This window comes from Arachis hypogaea, chromosome 20, assembly GCF_003086295.3.
Source record: "Arachis hypogaea cultivar Tifrunner chromosome 20, arahy.Tifrunner.gnm2.J5K5, whole genome shotgun sequence".
Taxonomy (NCBI): domain Eukaryota; kingdom Viridiplantae; phylum Streptophyta; class Magnoliopsida; order Fabales; family Fabaceae; genus Arachis; species Arachis hypogaea.
The window spans coordinates 69,208,070-69,225,581 of NC_092055.1; the positions used below are offsets into that span (position 1 = coordinate 69,208,070).

Sequence of the window (17,512 nt, forward strand, 5' to 3'; positions counted from 1 at the left end):
CAGTTTAGGCTTAAACTGGAACTTAAATGCCATTTCCAGCATTATATAGTTTGGTAGTTTAAGTTCCAGTTTAAGCTTAAACTGGAACTTAAACTCCACATGTGATATTCAAGCTTCCTTTATTGATTTTGTTGCTTCCTTGCCTAGCCTCTTCTTCCCTGAAATCATCCAAACAATTGCATCAAAGTCTTGCAAAATTTCATGAGAAATCTTCCATTCATAGCATTCAAGTAATATAACTAAAAACTCATGGAATTTGCATCAAAATCATACTGTTTGGATGGTTCATTGATTTGTTATTCATTTAACCATTCTTGGTTACTTTAAGCTCAAGAAAATGCATAAAACAACTAAAACTAACAGAAAAATGCTAGTGAAACTAGCCTAAGATGCCTTGGCATCACTGACCAACTTGCTCCGATATCATTTCGGATTAAGATGAGATCATTGGTGGTGAAGCTTCGCTGGACTACCTTCCGATTATATCTCAGAGCCATTCGACGCTTTAGAGCTTCCTCTTTAATCCGGACTCTTTCTCGGACTTTTGGAAGTATGTCGAGCTCTTCCCTTTGAGCCTGGGAGTTGATATCTTCATTATAGAGGATCATTATAGGAGATCCTTCTTCTATCTCCACGGAGATCATTGCCTCCATTCCGTAAGCAAATCGGAATGGCGATTCCACAGTAGTTAGTATGGTGTTGTCCGAAATTCCAATAGGACTTGGGGGAGCTCTTCAGCCCAAGCTCCCTTGGCATCCTGTAACCTCCATTTCAACCTAGCCAGTATGACTTTGTTGGCAGCTTCCACTTATCTATTGGCTTGTGGGTGCTCTACAGAGGTGAACTGGTGCTTGATCTTTAGATCAGCTACCAGATTTCTAAAGCCTGTGTCGGTGAATTGAGTACCATTATCTGTGGTGATGGAGCATGGGACCCCAAACCTTGTGATAATGTTTCTGTATAGCAATTTCTGACTTCTTTGAGCTGTGACATTAGCTAGTGGCTCTGCCTCAATCTACTTTGTGAAGTAGTCTATGCCTACGATGAGGAACTTGACTTGTCTGGAACCCTGGGGGAAGGGTACAAGGAGGTCGAGCCCCCATTTTGTGAATCCAGGGTGAAGTAATGCAGATGAGTTCTTTAGGTGGAGCTATGTGGAAGTTGGCATGCTTCTGCCAGGGTGGGCATGTCTTGACAAACTTTGTAGCTTCTCTTTGCAAGGTTGGCCAGTAGAGACCGGCTCGGAGTACCTTTTTAGCAAGGGCTCGTGCTCCGAGGTGATTGCCGCACATGCCACTGTGGACTTCTTCGAGAACTTCCTTTGTAGCGAAGGTTAGGACGCATTTCAGGAGAGGTGTAGAGATTCCTTTCCTATATAGGACGTCTTGTATTATGGTGTAGTACTGAGCTTCTCGTACTAGCCTCTTTGCCTCCTTTTTGTCTGCTGGGAGCATTTCTAACTTGAGGTAGTTGATTATGGGAGTCATCCATTCTTGATCCTGTCCTGATATGGCTAGGATCTTTTCTTCCTCCAAGGTTGATGGACTTTAAAGTGTTTCTTGGACGAGACTTCTATTGTTGCCCCCTGGTTTGGTGCTGGCTAGTTTTGAGAGTGCATCAGCTCGAGCATTCTGCTCTCGGGGTATGTGTCGGACCTCATATCCCTTGAATTGTCCGAGTTGTTCTTTAGTTTTCTCGAGGTATTTTTTCATAGTGGGATCCTTAGCTTGATAGCTCCCTTCTATTTGTGAAGTAACTATTTGGGAGTTGCTAAAGATGGTCAGTCTTTGAGCTCCCACTTCCCTAGCTAGCCTCAAACCAGCGAGTAGTGCTTCATATTCAGCTTGATTATTTGAGGCAGGAAACTCAAATTTTAAGGAGAGCTCGATTTGAGTTCACTAATTGCTTTCTAAAATGACGCCTGCGCCACTCCCGGCTTTGTTTGAGGAGCCATCTACATAAAGGCTCCACTTTGTGGGGGTGCCCGGGGTGTTAGTATATTCTACGATGAAGTCGGCCAGGTACTGGGATTTGATAGCTGTCCGAGCTTCGTATTTGATATCGAATTTGGATAACTCGACAGCCCATTGTAGGATTCTTTTTGCTAAGTCCGTTTTCTACAAGATCCCCTTTATGGGTTGGTTGGTCCGTACTCTGATGGTGTGAGCTTGAAAGTATGGTCAGAGTCGTCAGGAAGTAAGTATGAGGGCGTAGGCGAACTTTTCTATCTTTTGATAGTTTAATTCAGCCCCTTGTAAAGCCTTACTGATGAAATAGATGGGTTGTTGCCCGCTTTCGTCTTCTCTGACTAGTGCTGATGCTATTGCCCGACTTTCTACGGCGAGGTATAGTATGAGCTCTTCACCTTCCCGAGGTCGACTAAGGACAGGTGGTTGCCCTAGAAATTTTTTGAAATCTTGGAAGGCTTGTTCGCATTCTGGGGTCCACTCAAACCTCTTTCCCTTATTTAACGTTGCATAGAAGGGGAGAGATCTTAAGGCTGATCCAGCTAGGAACCTAGACAGAGCCGCTAGTCTTCCATTCAGCGGCTGGACCTCTTTTACATAGGTCAGACTCTTCATATGAAGTATGGCCTGGCACTTATCTGGGTTTGCTTCGATTCCTCTTTGGGTGAGCATGAAGCCCAGGAATTTGCCAGCTTCTACCGCAAAGGTGCACTTTGCGGGGTTAAGTCGCATGCCATGTTTTCTTATGGTGTCGAACACTTTAGTAAGGTCGGACAACAGCGATTCCTCACTTTGTGTTTTTACCAGCATGTCATCTACATAAACCTCCGTTAGCTTTCCAATGTGATCGGCGAAGACTTTGTTCATCAGTCTTTGGTAGGTAGCCCCTGCGTTCTTAAGTCCGAAGGGCATAACTATATAGCAATAGTTTGCTTTTGGGGTTAAGAATGATATCTTCTCTTAGTCGGGTTGATACATTGGGATTTGGTTGTATCCTAAGTAAGCGTCCATGAAGGAGAGGTATTGATAGCCTAACGAAGCGTCGACTAGTGTGTCGATGTTCGGGAGTGGGTAGGGATCCTTTGGGCAGGCTTTATTGAGGTCGGTGTAATCGGTGCACATCCACAACTTCCCATTTGACTTTTTTAACCAACACCACATTGGCTAGCCATAGTGGGTATTTTACTTCCCTTATGAATCTTGCCTCCAGCAAGGCCTGTACCTGCTCTTCTACAGCTTACGACCTTTCCGGGCCGAGCTTCCTACGCTTTTGCTGTACTGGCCGAGATCCTCGGTATACGGCTAACTTGTGGTACATTAGTCCGGGATCGATACCAGGCATGTCAACGGCCTTCCATGTAATGAGGTCGGAATTATCTTTTAGGAGCTTTATTAGCAGCTCCTTTAAGTCTTCTCTCAAATTTTCTCCTATATTTGTTGCTTTGCTTGGATCGTCTCCAATTTGAACATCTTGAGTTTTACCTTCTGGCTGAGGTCAGAGTTCTTTGCGTGCTCGGATTCCTCTGAGTTATATGGTGTTGGTTTCTTTCCCTCTAGGGTCTCCTTTAAGGTTCAGACTTTCGTTGTAACAACGTCGCGCAAGTTTCTGGTCTCCTTTTATGGTAGCGATCCCTTCTTGAGTGGGGAACTTCATGCATAAGTGTGGAGTGGAGACCATTGCGGCGAGCTGGTTTAACGTTGTTCGACCTATTAATGCATTGTAGGCCGAGCTCACGTCGACTACAATATATTTTATACTCAACATCCTAGACCGACTTCCTTTCCTAAAGGTTGTATGCAGGGAGATGTATCCTAGTGGTTGAATCGGGGTGTCTCCCAGTCCGAAAAAGCTATTCAGATACGCTCTGAGCTCTTTTTCTTGTAGGCCGAGCTTGGCAAAGACAGATTTGAACAAGATGTCTGCGGAACTTTCCTGGTCGATTAGTGTTCTGTGGAGGTTGGCGTTGGCCAGTATTATGGTAATGACCATGGGGTCATTATGCCCTGGGATGATGCCCATGGTGTCATCTTGCGTGAAGGTGATATTGGGGAGGTCGACCGACTGTCCCTTCCTCCAACATGGTACACCTCTTTAAGGTACTTCTTGCGTGATGACATAGAGATCCCACCTCCTACGAATCCTCCATTGATCATGTAGACATGCCTTTCTGGGGTGCGATTGGGACGTTCAGCTCGTCCGGCCTCATCATCCCTTCTTCTTTTTCTTGGCTCGTCATCCCTCGAAACACTAGCCAATAAAGCAAACGAGCCAAGAAAAAGAAGAAGGGATGACGAGGCCGGATGAGCTAAATGTCCCAATCGCACCCCGGAAAGGCTTGTCCACTTGATCAATGGAGGATTCGCAGGAGGAGGGATCTCTAAGTCATCACACAAAAGACATCTTAAGGAGCTGTATCATGTTGGAGGAGAAGACAGGTTGATCGACCTCCCCAACATCACCTTCACTAAAGAAGACGCTGCGGACATCATCCCAGGGCATGATGACCCCAACGTCATTACTATAATATTTGCCAATGCTAACCTCCACCGAACATTAATTGACTAGGGAAGCTCCACGAATATCTTGTTCAAATCCACCTTCCACAAGTTCGAACTGCAAGATAAAGAGTTCAGAGCGTATCCGAATAGCTTGTTCGGACTCAGAGATACCCCGATTCAACCACTAGGATACATCTCCCTGCATACAACCTTTGGGAAAGGAACTTGGTCTAGGACGTTGAGCATAGACTATATTGTAGTCGACGTGAGCTCGGCCTACAACGCATTGATAGGTCAAAATACGTTAAACCAGCTCACCGCTGTGGTTTTCACTCTACACTATGCATGAAGTTTCCCACTCTAGAAGGGATTGCTACCATAAAAGAAGACCAAAAACTCGCACGACACTGTTACAATGAAAGTCTGAACCTTAAAGGAGATCCCAGAGGAAAAGAAACCAATACTATAGAACTCGGGAGAATTCGAGCTCACAAAGAACTCCGCCCACAACCAGAAGGTGAGACTCAAGAAGTTCAAATTGGAGATGATCCAAACAAAACAACAAATATAGGAGCAAATCTGAGAGAAGACTTAAAGGAATTGTTAATAAAAACTCCAAAGAGATAATTCTGATCTCTTTGCATGGAAGGCCACTGACATGCCTGGTATTGATCCCGGACTAATGTACCACAAATTAGCCGTATACCCAGGGTCTCGGCCAGTACAACAAAAATGCAGAAAGCTCAGCCCATAAAGGTCGCAAGCTGTAGAGGAACAGGTATAGGCTTTGCTAGAAGCAGGGTTCATAAGGGAGGTAAAATACCCACTATGGCTAGCCAATGTGTTGCTGGTCAAAAAGTCAAACGGGAAGTAGCAGATGTGCACCGATTACACCAACCTCAACAAAGCCTGCCCAAAAGATCCCTACCCACTCCCGAACATCGACACACTAGTCGATGCTTCATCAGGCTATCAATACCTCTCCTTCATAGACGCTTACTCGGGATACAACCAGATCCCAATGTATCAACCCGACCAAGAGAAGACACCATTCTTAACCCCAAAAGTAAATTATTGCTATAAAGTTATGCCCTTCGGAATTAAGAACGCAGGGGCTACCTACCAAAGACTGATGAACAAAGTCTTCGCTGATCACATTAGAAAGCTAATGGAGGTTTATGTAGACGACATGCTAGTAAAAACACAAAGTGAGGAATCATTGTTACCCGACCTCACTAAAGTGTTCGACACCATAGGAAAACATGGCATGCAACTTAACCCTGCAAAGTGTACCTTTGCGGTAGATGCTGTCAAATTCCTAGGCTTTTTGCTCACCCAAAGAGGAATCGAAGCAAACCCAGATAAGTGCCAAGCCATACTTCACATGAAAAGTCCGACCTGCATTAAAGAGGTCCAGTAGCTCAATGGAAGACTAGCGGCTCTGTCTATGTTCCTAGCTGGATCAGCCTTAAGATCCCTCCCCTTCTACGCAACAATAAGGAAGGGAAAGAGGTTTGAATGGACAACAGAGAGCAAGCAAGCCTTCCAAGATTTCAAAAAATTCTTGGGGCAACCACCCATTTTTACCTGACCACAGGAAGGAGAAGCACTTATATTATACCTCGTAGTGGGAAGTCGGGCAATAGCCTCAGCACTAGTCAGAGAAGACAAAAGTGGGCAACAACCCATCTAGCTACTTCATCAGTAAGGCTTTACAAGGGGCCAAATTAAACTATCAAAAGATATAAAAGTTCGCCTATGCCCTCAAACTCACTTCCCGACGACTCCGACCATACTTGCAAGCTCACACCATCAGAGTACGGACAAACTAACCCATAAAGGGGACCTTGCAGAAAACAGACCTAGCAGGAAGAATCCTACAATGAGCTATTGAGTTATCCGAATTTGATATCAAGTATGAAGCTCAAACAGCTATCAAATCCCAGTACTTGGCCGACTTCATCGCAGAGTATACTGACACCTCGGGTACCCCCACAAAGTGGAGCCTTTATGTCGATGGCTCCTCAAATAAAACCGAAAGTGGCACAGGCGTCATTTTAGAAAGCAATCAGGGAACCCAAATCGAGCTCTCCTTAAAGTTCGAGTTTCTAACCTCGAATAGTCAAGCTGAATATGAAGCACTACTAGCTGGATTGAGGCTGGCTAGGGAAGTGGGAGCTCAAAGACTTACCATCTTTAGCGACTCCCAAGTAGTCACTGCGCAAATAGAAGGGAGCTATCAATTTAAGGATCCCACTATGAAAAAATATCTTGACAAAACCAAAGAATAGCTCGGACAGTTTAAGGGATATGAGGTCTGACATATACCCCGAGAGCAGAATGCCCGAGCTGATGTACTCTCAAAACTAGCCAGCACCAAACCAAGGGGCAACAATAGAAGTCTCATCCAAGAAACACTCTGAATTCCATCAACCTTGCAGAAAGAAAAGATCCTAGCCATATCAGGACAGTATTAAAGATGGATGACTCCCATAATCAACTATCTCAAGTCAGAAACACTTTCCACAGACAAAAAAGAGGCAAAAAGGCTAGTACGAGAAGCATAGTACAAGACGTCCTATATAAGAGAGGAATCTCTACACCTTTCCTAAAATGTGTCCCGACCTCCGATACAAGGGAAGTTCTCGAAGAAGTCCACAATGGCATGTGAAGCAATCACCTTGGGGCACGAGCCCTAGCCAAAAAGGTACTCCGAGCCGGTTTCTACTGGCTGACCTTGCAAAGGGAAGTAACAGAGTTTGTCAAGACATGCCCACCTTGCCAGAAGTATGCCAACTTCCACATAGCTCCACCTGAGGAGCTCATCTGCGTTACTTCACCCTGGCCATTCGCAAAGTGGGGACTCGACCTCCTTGGACCTTTCCCTTAGGGGTCCGGATAAGTCATGTTTCTCATTGTGGGCATAGACTATTTCACAAAGTGGATTCAAGCAGAGGCATTAGTTAATGCCACAGCCCAAAGAGATCGGAAATTTCTATTCGTAAACATTATCACAAGGTTTGGGATCCCATGCTCCATCCTCATAGATAATGGTACTCAATTCACCGACACAGGCTTTAGAACTATGGTAGCTGATCTAAAGATCAAGCACCAGTTCACCTCTGTAGAGCACCCACAAGCCAATGGCCAGGCGGAAGCCGCCAACAAAGTCATACTGGCCGGGTTAAAACAGAGATTATAGGATGCCAAGGGAGCTTGGGCTGAAGAGCTCCCGCAAGTCTTATGGGCATATCAGACAACACCACATTCAACCACAGGAGAATCACCTTTCCGACTTGCTTATGGAATGGAGGCAATGATTCCAGTGGAAATAGAAGAAAGATCTCCCAGAGTAATCCTTTACAATGAAGAGACCAACTCCCAAATTCAAAAGGAGGAGCTTGACCTACTTCCGGAAGCTCGGGAAAGAGCTCGGATTAGAGAGGAAGCACTAAAGCGTCGAATGTCCTAAGATATAATTAGAAGGTAGTCCAGTGAAGCTTCGCCACCAACAATCTCATCTTAATCCAAAATGACATCGGAGCAGGTCGATCTGGAGAAGGGAAGCTAGCAGCCAACTGGAAAGGACGTTACAGAGTTGTGGAAGTACTGGGAAAAGGTTACTACAAGGTGTCCGACCTCGAGGGGCGAGAGCTACCAAGGTCATGGCATGCCTGTAACTTAAGAAGGTACTATAGTTAAAGAATAATAAAGATCTAAGGTCAATGTGCACTCTTTTTCCTGAAAAGGTTTTTTAATGAGGCGCCAGGCCAAGATCTACCGACTTAGAAGGGTAAGCACTCATACGTATATACTCATGTTTATAGTTTTATCTTCTATTTGAATAAAGTTTTCAGATTCCCTAAAAAGTTTCCTACCAAGACGCATTAATCTAAGCTCATAAAAAATCAAATTCATCGACCGATTACAAAGAGTTCGGCAAGGTGAAAATCAAATTCATTGACCGATTACAAAGAGGTCGGCAAGGTGAAAATCAAATTCATCAACCGATTACAAAGACGTCGGCAAGGTGAAAATCAAATTCATCGATCGATTACAAAGAAGTCGGCAAGGTGAAAGCGTAGAAGCAGATTAATGTAAGAAGTTATAAAAAGTAATCCATAGAAAGCGACCTGATATGGTCCGACTAAAAATAGATTGCTAAAAATAAATTAAGAAGGCCTGACAGATTGCAAAGACGTCGGCAAGGTGAAAATCAAATTCATCGATCGATTACAAAGAAGTCGGCAAGGTGAAAGCGTTGAAGCAGATTAATGCAAGAAGTTATAAAAAGTAATCCATAGAAAGTGACCTGACATGGTCCGACTAAAAATGGATTGCTAAAAATAACTTAAGAAGGCCTGACAGAGACGTCGGACCAGTGAAAGGATCACTAAAAAGGGACAAAGACATCTCGCAAAGGCCAAAGAAAAGACCAGAAGTGCTTTGCTGAAAGGTACGAAGTCTTGAAAAAAGACACTACTTAGAAAGCAAAAGCACAAGAAGAAATGGCGCTAAAAAAGTCATCCAAAAAAACTATAAAGAAAAGGTTTCCCTTAGAACACTACCTGAAAAGTTGTTAGAATATGACTAAAAAGCCCGGACGGGTCGACATCAGCCAAAGGCGCGATCCAAAGCAACAAACTCGAAAAGAGAACGAGTCAAAAGCCAAAAAGGTTGAAGACAACTTAAAGCTCAAAAGGCTATGAAAGGGGAACAACTCTGCTCGAAAAAGGAACGATCTCAAAGCAGGGCTACAAAGAAGACGATAACTAAAAAGGTTATTCATGAGCGGATAATTTATACCATTTTTGGCATTATTTTTACATAGTTTTGGTATGTTTTAGTTATTTTTTATTATATTTTTATTAGTTTTTATTCAAAAATTACATTTCTAGACTTTACTATGAGTTTGTGTGTTTTTCTGTTGTTTCAGGTATTTTCTGGCTGAAATTGAGGGACCTGAGCAAAAACTCTGATTCAGCGGCTGAAAAAGGACTACAGATGCTGTTGGATTCTGACCCTGCTGCATTCAAAATAGATTTTCTGGAGCCATAGAGGCCCAATAGGTGCGCTCTCAATTGTGTTGGAATATAGACATCCTGGGCTTTCCAGCAATATATAATAGTCCATACTTTGCCCGAGATTCGATTGCCCAAACTAGCGTCCAAAGCCAGCCTAAAACATCTTGGCGTAAAACGCCCAAACTGACACCAGAATTGGAATTAAATGCCCAAACTGGCACCAAAGCTGGCGTTTAACTCCAGGAACTGCCTATGCACGAAAAAGCTTCAATGCTCAGCCCAAGCACACACCAAGTGGGCCCCAAAAGTGGATTTCTGTAGTATCTGCACTTAAATACTCATTTTCTGTAAACCCTAGTTACTAGTTTAGAATAAAAACTACTTTTAGAGATTTATTTTACATCTTTTATCGTCTTTTGACCATCATTTTGAATAATGAATGCTATCATAGACCATTGTACATGTTTTGGAGGATGGCCTCACAGCCATGCCTAGACCTTTTTCACTTTTGTATTCTCTACGGTGGAGTTTCTACACCCCATAGATTAAGGTGGAGCTCTGCTATTCTTCATGAATTAATGCAATTACTACTGTTTTCTATTCAATTCACGTCTACTTCTTCTCCATGATATACTCTCGTACTTAATTTAGTTAAGTCGGAATGAAGGGGTGACCCGTGACAATCACCCAATCTTCGTTACTTGCTTAGCCAAGATCCGCGTGCCTGACAACCACAAAGTGGTCTACATGATGTTCAACGTAGTCATTGGACGACAACTGGAGTATATTCTCTTGGATATCTAACACACGGACCGAGTTCGTGAGATTAGTATCTTCGTGGTATAGGCTAGAACAATTGGCAGCATTCCTGGGATCTAGAAAGTCTAAACCTTGTCTGTGGTATTCCGAGTAGGATCTGGGAAGGAATGACTGTAAAGAGCTTCAAACCTGCGAATGTTGGGCGCAAGTGACAGTGTGCAAAAGGATCAATGGATCCTATTCTGACGCTAGCGGGAACCGACAGATGATTAGCCATGCGGTAGCTGTGCCTGGTATTTTTCATCCGAGACGAGAAATCTGACAGTTGATTAGCTGTGCTGAAACCGTAGAGGACCATTTTCACTGAGAGGATCCTACAGCTTGCCATGGAAGGGAGCACGCATGATTGGAAGAAGGCAATAGGAAAACAGAGGTTCAGAAGCAACAAAGCATCTCCAAACGCTTATCTGAAATTCCCACCAATGAATTACATAAGTATCTCTATTTTATTTTATGTTTTATTTATATTCTAATTATCAAAACCTCATAACCAATTGAATCTGCCTGACTGAGATTTACAAGGATAACCATAGCTTGCTTCAAGCCGACAATCTCCGTGGGATCGACCCTTACTCACGTAAGGTTTATTACTTGGACGACCCAGTGCACTTGCTGGTTAGTTGTGCGGAGATGTGAAAAGTGTGAATCACGATTTTCGTGCACCAAGTTTTTGGTGCCGTTGCTGGGGATTGTTCGAGTTTGGACAACTGACGGTTCATCTTGTTGCATAGATTAGGTAATTTTATTTTATGTTAAGCTTTTTATTTTTTTATTTTCGAAAAAAAAACCAAAAAAAAAAAAGAAAAAAAATAATATCAATAATAATGTTTAGTTTTCTAAAAATTCATTAAAATTTTTAAGAATGAATTCTAGAGTTTCATAAGATATGTTGAAGCCTGGCTGGCTGGTGCACGAAATTGTGATCTCAATGGCGCCAACAACTTGGTACGCACAATTGTAATATCAACTCTTATTTCACAACTCCGCACAACTAACCAGCAAGTGCACTGGGTCGTCCAAGTAATACCTTACATGAGTAAGGGTCGATCCCACGGAGATTGTCGGCTTGAAGCAAGCTATGGTCATCCTTGTAAATTTCAGTTAGGCGAATTAAACTGGTTTTGAGGTTTTGATAATTAAAATATAATTAAAACAGAAAATAAGACAGAAATACTTATGTAATTAATTGGTGGGATTTTAGATAAGCGTATGGAGATGCTTTGTTGCTTCCGAACCTCTGCTTTCCTACAGCCTTCTTCCAGCCATGCGTTACCTCCTTCCATGGCAAGCTATATGATCCTCTCGGATGAAAACAAATCCATCTGCACTGTCACCGTAGGGCTAATCATCTGTCGGTTCCCACTAGTATCGGAATAGGACCATTGTCCTTTTGCGCACTGTCACTTACGCCCGATGATGAGCGGATAATTTATACGCTTTTTGGCATTGTTTTTAGTATGTTTTTAGTAGATTTTAATTAGTTTTTATTATATTTTTATTAGTTTTTATTTAAAAATCATATTTCTGGACTTTACTATGAGTTTGTGTGTTTTTCTGTGATTTCAGGTATTTTTTTGCTGAAATTGAGGGACCTGAGCAAAAATCTGATTCAGAGGCTGAAAAAGGACTGCAGATGCTGTTGGATTCTGACCTCCCTGCACTCAAAGTGGATTTTCTGGAGCTATAGAAACCCAATTGGCGCGCTCTCAATTGCGTTGGAAAGTAGACATCTTGGGCTTTCCAGCAATATATAATAGTTCATACGTTGCCCGAGATTTGATGGCCCAAACAGGCGTTCCAAGTCAGCTCAAGAATTCTGGCGTTTAACTCCAAAACTGGCACAAAAGCTGGAGTTAAACGCCCAAACTGGCACAAAAGCTGGCGTTTAACTCCAAGAAAAGTCTCTACACATGAAAGCTTCAACGCTCAGTCCAAGCACACACCAAGTGGGCCCGGAAGAAGATTTCTGCATTAATTACTGATTTCTGTTAACCCTAGGCTACTAGTTCTCTATAAATAGGACCTTTTGCTATTGTATTTTGATACACTGGATATACTTTTTATCTTTGAGAGTCTTATGCACGTTTGGAGGCTGGCCTCAGGGCCATGCCTGGACCTTGTTCTTATGTATTCTTAACGGTGGAGTTTCTACACACCATAGATTAAGGTGTGGAGCTCTGCTGTTCTTCATGAATTAATACAAGTACTATTGTTTTTCTATTCAACTCAAGTCTATTTCTTCTCCAAGATATTCATTCGTTCTTCAACTTGATGAATGTGATTATCCATGACACTCATTATCATTCTCACCTATGAACGTGTGACTGACAACCACTTCCGTTCTACATGCAAACAAGCTTGAATGCGTATCTCTTGGGTTTCTAATCTAAGATTGGAACCTTCGTGGTATAGGCTAGAATTAATGGCAGCCATTCCTGAGATCCGGAACGTCTAAACCTTGTCTGTGGTATTCTGAGTAGGATCTGGGAAGGGATGACTGTGACGAGCTTCAAACTCGCGATTGTGGGGCGTGTGACAGACGCAAAAGGATCAATAGATCCTATTCCGACATGATCGAGAACCGACAGCTGATTAGCCGATGTTGTGACAGAGCATCAGGACCATTTTCACTGAGAGGATGGGATGTAGCCATTGACAACGGTGATGCCCAACATAAAGCTTGCCATGGAAAGGAGTATGAATGATTGGAAGAAGGCAATAGGAAAGCAGAGGTTCAAGGGGAACAAAGCATCTTCATACGCTTATCTGAAATCCACCAATGAATTACATAAGTATCTCTATCTTTATTTTATGTTTATTTTCATCACCTTAAACTCCATAACCATTTGAATCCACCTGACTGAGATTTACAAGATGACCATAGCTTGCTTCAAGCCGACAATCTCCATAGGATCGACCCTTACTCACGTAAGGTTTATTACTTGGACGACCCAGTGCACTTGCTGGTTAGTTGTGCGGAATTGTGACAAAGTGTGATTCACATTTGAGAGCTCCAAGTCCTTTGGCGCCATTGTTAATGATCACAATTTCGTGCATCAAGTTTTTGGCGCCGTTGCCGGGGATTGTTCGAGTTTGGACAACTGACGGCTCATCTTGTTGCTTAGATTAGGTACTTTTCCTTTTTATTTTTCGAAAAAAATTTTCAAAAAATACAAAAAGATTTTCTATTTTGTTCTTCAGAGTTTTTAAGAATGAATTCTAGAGTTTCATGATTGGCTGGCTGAGAAGCCATGTCTAATCTTTTGGACCGAGGTTTCAACTTATCATCACAAGAGCTTGTTGATTTCTATCAATTTTGCTGTTGAAAGCAATGATCTGCTAAAGCTTGGCTGGCCATTGGCCATGTCTAGTGTCTTGGACCGGAGCTTTTATTGAAAGCTTGGCTGGCTAGTAAGCCATGTCTAATTCCTGGACCGGAGTCTTACACTAGCATTGCAATGATTCCTGGAATTCTTATTAAAAGTTTTGATTCTCTTTATTTTCTTTTCCATATAAGTTTCGAAAAAATCACAAAAAAATTTATAAAATCATAAATATCAAAAATATTTTATGTTTTTTGTTTGAGTCTAGTGTCAATTTTTAAGTTTGGTGTCAATTGCATGTCTTTATCCTGCTAATTTTCGAAAATTTATACATATTGTTCTTCATTGATCTTCAAGTTGTTCTTGATGATTTCATTGCTCTGATCTTCAAATTCTCTTGTTTTGTATGTTTTGTTGTTTCTTACATACATGTTTACATTGTTATAGTCCTTAGTATACAAACTTTTAAGTTTGGTGTCTTACATGCATTGTTTATTTGATCTTAGTTGCATTTTTATTGATTCCCATCATCAAAAATTCAAAAATATTTTTTAAAACTATGTCTTTTCAAGTCAATAATACAGAGAATTGAAGATTCAAAACATTCAGCAGAGGAATCAAACAGAAAAAGCTGGGCGTTCAAAACGCCCAGTGAAGAAGGAAAACTGGCATTTAAACGCCAGCCAGGGTACCTAGCTGGGCGTTTAACACCCAAAAAGGTAGAAATTTGGGCGTTAAACACCAGAATGGGCACCATTCTGGGCGTTTAACGCCAGGATGACACTAGAGGGAAGATTTTGTTTTTAATTCACATTTTTTTCAAGTTTTCATAATTTTTCAAAATCAAATATTTTTCAAATCATATCTTTTCAATCATATCTCTTTCAAAATCAATTTCTTTCCATTTTATATTTATTTTTACTATTTTCAAAAATCCTTGCTTCAATTCAAGATTTACTTCAAAAATTTTCAAGTTGTTACTTGCCTATTAAGAAAGGATCAAATTTTAAATTTTAGAATCATATCTTTTAATTTCTTGTTAGTCAAGTAATCAACTTTAGTTTTAAAACTTTCTCTTTTTAATTTGATTTTCAATCATATCTTCTCAATCATATCTTTTCAATCACATCCTTTTTCAAAATTAATTTTTAATCATATCTTTTTAATTTCTGATTTCAAAATCTTTTTCAAAAATCACTTAATTTCTTTCCCAATTTTAGTTTTCGAAAATCATCAATCAATTTTTCAAAATTTCTTTTAATTATTTCAAAATCTTTTATTTTAATTTCGAAAATTTCTTCCCCTCTTCTCACATCCTTCTATTTAAAGGACTAAGATTCCTCATCAAGGTGCAATTCGAACTCTGTCCCTCTTGATAAGTTCGAATTCCCTCTTCTCTACCTCTTTCTTCTATTCTTCTTTTCCTCTGACACCTCAAAGAATCTCTATACTATGACATAAAGGATTCCCTACTTTCTTGTTCTCTTCTCTTTCATATAAGCAGGAACAAAGATAAAGGCATACTTGTTCAAGCTGATCCTGAACCTGAAAGGACCTTGAAGAGAAAGCTAAGAGAAGCTAAAGAACATCTCTCTTTAGAGGGCCTAACAGAACTCTTCAAAGAAGAAGAAACTATGGCAGCCGAAAGCAACAACAATGCCAACAATGTAAGGAAGGTGCTTGGTGACTTTATTACACCTACTCCTGATTTCTATGGGAGAAGCATCTCTATCCCTGCCATTGGAGCAAACAACTTTGAGCTTAAGCCTCAATTAGTTTCTCTAATGCAACAGAATTACAAGTTTCATGGACTTCCATTAGAAGATCCTCATCAGTTCTTAGCTGAGTTCTTGTAAATCTGTGACACTGTCAAGACCAATGGGGTTGACCCTGAAGTCTACAGACTTATGCTCTTTCCTTTTGCTGTAAGAGACAGAGCTAGAACATGGTTGGATTCACAACCTAAGGAAAGCCTGAACTCTTGGGAAAAGCTAGTCAATGCCTTCTTGGCAAAGTTCTTTCCACCTCAAAAATTGAGTAAGCTTAGAGTGGAAGTCCAAACCTTTAGACAGAAGGATGGTGAGTCCTTCTATGAAGCTTGGGAGAGATACAAGCAATTGATCAGAAGGTGCCCTTCTGACATGCTTTCAGAATGGAGCATCAAAGGAATCTTCTATGATGGTCTGTTTGAACTATCCAAGATGTCATTGGATAGCTCTGCTGGAGGATCTCTTCATCTGAAGAAGACGCCTGCAGAAGCTCAAGAACTCATTGAAATGGTTGCAAATAACCAATTCATGTACACCTCTGAAAGGAATCCTGTGAATAATGGGACAACTCAGAAGAAGGGAGTTCTTGAGATTGATACTCTGAATGCCATATTGGTTTAGAATAAAATATTGACCCAACAAGTCAATATGATTTCTCAGAGTCTGTCTGGAATGCAAGTAGCAACAGGCAGTACTAAGGAAGCTTCCTCTGAAGAAGAAGCTTATGATCCTGAGAACCCAGCAATGGAAGAGGTGAATTACATGGGAGAATCCTATGGAAACACCTATAATCCTTCATGGAGAAATCATCCAAATCTCTCATGGAAGGATCAACAGAGACCTCAACAAGGTTTCAACAACAATAATGGTGGAAGAAACAGGTTTAGCAATAGCATGCCTTTTCCATCATCTTCTCAGCAACAGACAGAGAATTCTAAGCAAAACCCCTCTGACTTAACAACCATTGTCTCTGATCTAATCAAAACCACTCAAAGTTTCATGACTGAAACAAGGTCCTCCATTAGAAATCTAGAGGCACAATTAGGTCAGCTGAGTAAGAAAATTACTAAACTCCCTCCTAGCACTCTCCCAAGCAATACAGAAGAGAATCCAAAAAGAGAGTGCAAGGCCATAACCACATCTCACATGGCCGAACATGGAGAGGAGGAAGAGGCAGTGATTCCCACTGAGGAAGACCTCAATGGACGCCCACTGACCTCCATGGAGTTCCCTAATGAGGAACCATGGGAATCTGAGGCTCATTCTGAGACCATAGAGATTCCAATGAATTTACTTCTGCCTTTCATAAGCTCTGATGAGTATTCTTCCTCTGAAGAGGATGAAGATGTCACTGAAGAGCAAGTTGCTAAGTACCTTGGAGCAATCATGAAGCTAAATGCCAAGCTATTTGGTAATGAGACTTGGGAGAATGAACCTCCATTGCTCATCAAAGAACTGGATGACTTGACTAGGCAGAGATTACCTCAAAAGAGACAAGACCCTGGAAAGTTCTCAATCCCTTGTACCATAGGCACCATGACCTTTGAGAAGGCTCTGTGTGACTTAGGGTCAAGCATAAACCTTATGCCTCTCTCTGTAATGGAGAAGCTAGGGATCATTGAGGTACAAGCTGCAAGAATCTCACTAGAGATGGCAGACAATTCAAAGAAACAGGCTTATGGACTTGTAGAGGATGTCTTGGTAAAGGTTGAAGACCATTACATCCCTGCTGATTTCATAATCCTAGAAACTGGGAAGTGTATGGATGAATCCATCATCCTTGGCAGACCCTTTCTAGCCACAGCAAAAGCTGTGATTGATGTTGACAGAGGAGAATTGATCATTCAAGTGAATGAAGACTCCATTGTGTTTAAAGCTCAAGGATATCCCTCTATAACCATGGAGAGGAAGCACGAAGAGCTTCTCTCAATACAGAGTCAAACAGAGCCCCGACAGTCAAACTCTAAGTTTGGTGTTGGGAGGCCACAACCAAACTTTAAGTTTGGTGTTGAACCCCCCACATTCAGACTCTAAGTTTGGTGTTGGGAGGTTCCAACATTGCTCTGAACATCTGTGAGGCTCCATGAGAGCCACTATCAAGCTATTGACAT

The 17,512-nt window shown here is 41.6% G+C and overlaps 1 protein-coding gene and 1 non-coding gene across 2 annotated transcripts; both read right to left on the reverse strand.

The window, feature by feature from the left end:
• Positions 1-1,010: 1,010 nt before the first annotated feature.
• LOC140183081 (uncharacterized) lies at positions 1,011-1,487 on the reverse strand. Its single transcript, XM_072231092.1, has one exon. It carries the CDS (start codon positions 1,485-1,487, stop codon positions 1,011-1,013), a length of 477 nt encoding a protein of 158 aa, XP_072087193.1.
• Positions 1,488-15,671: 14,184 nt separating this feature from the next.
• LOC112788411 (small nucleolar RNA R71) lies at positions 15,672-15,779 on the reverse strand. Its single transcript, XR_003195776.1, has one exon. It is a non-coding gene; the product is annotated as a small nucleolar RNA R71 (small nucleolar RNA).
• Between the last annotated feature and the right edge of the window lie 1,733 nt (positions 15,780-17,512).

Coding starts and splice junctions, on each gene's coding strand:
- LOC140183081 (XM_072231092.1), bottom strand. CDS start 1,487: ATGACTCCCATAATCAACTACCTCAAGTTAGAAATGCTCCCAGCAGAC.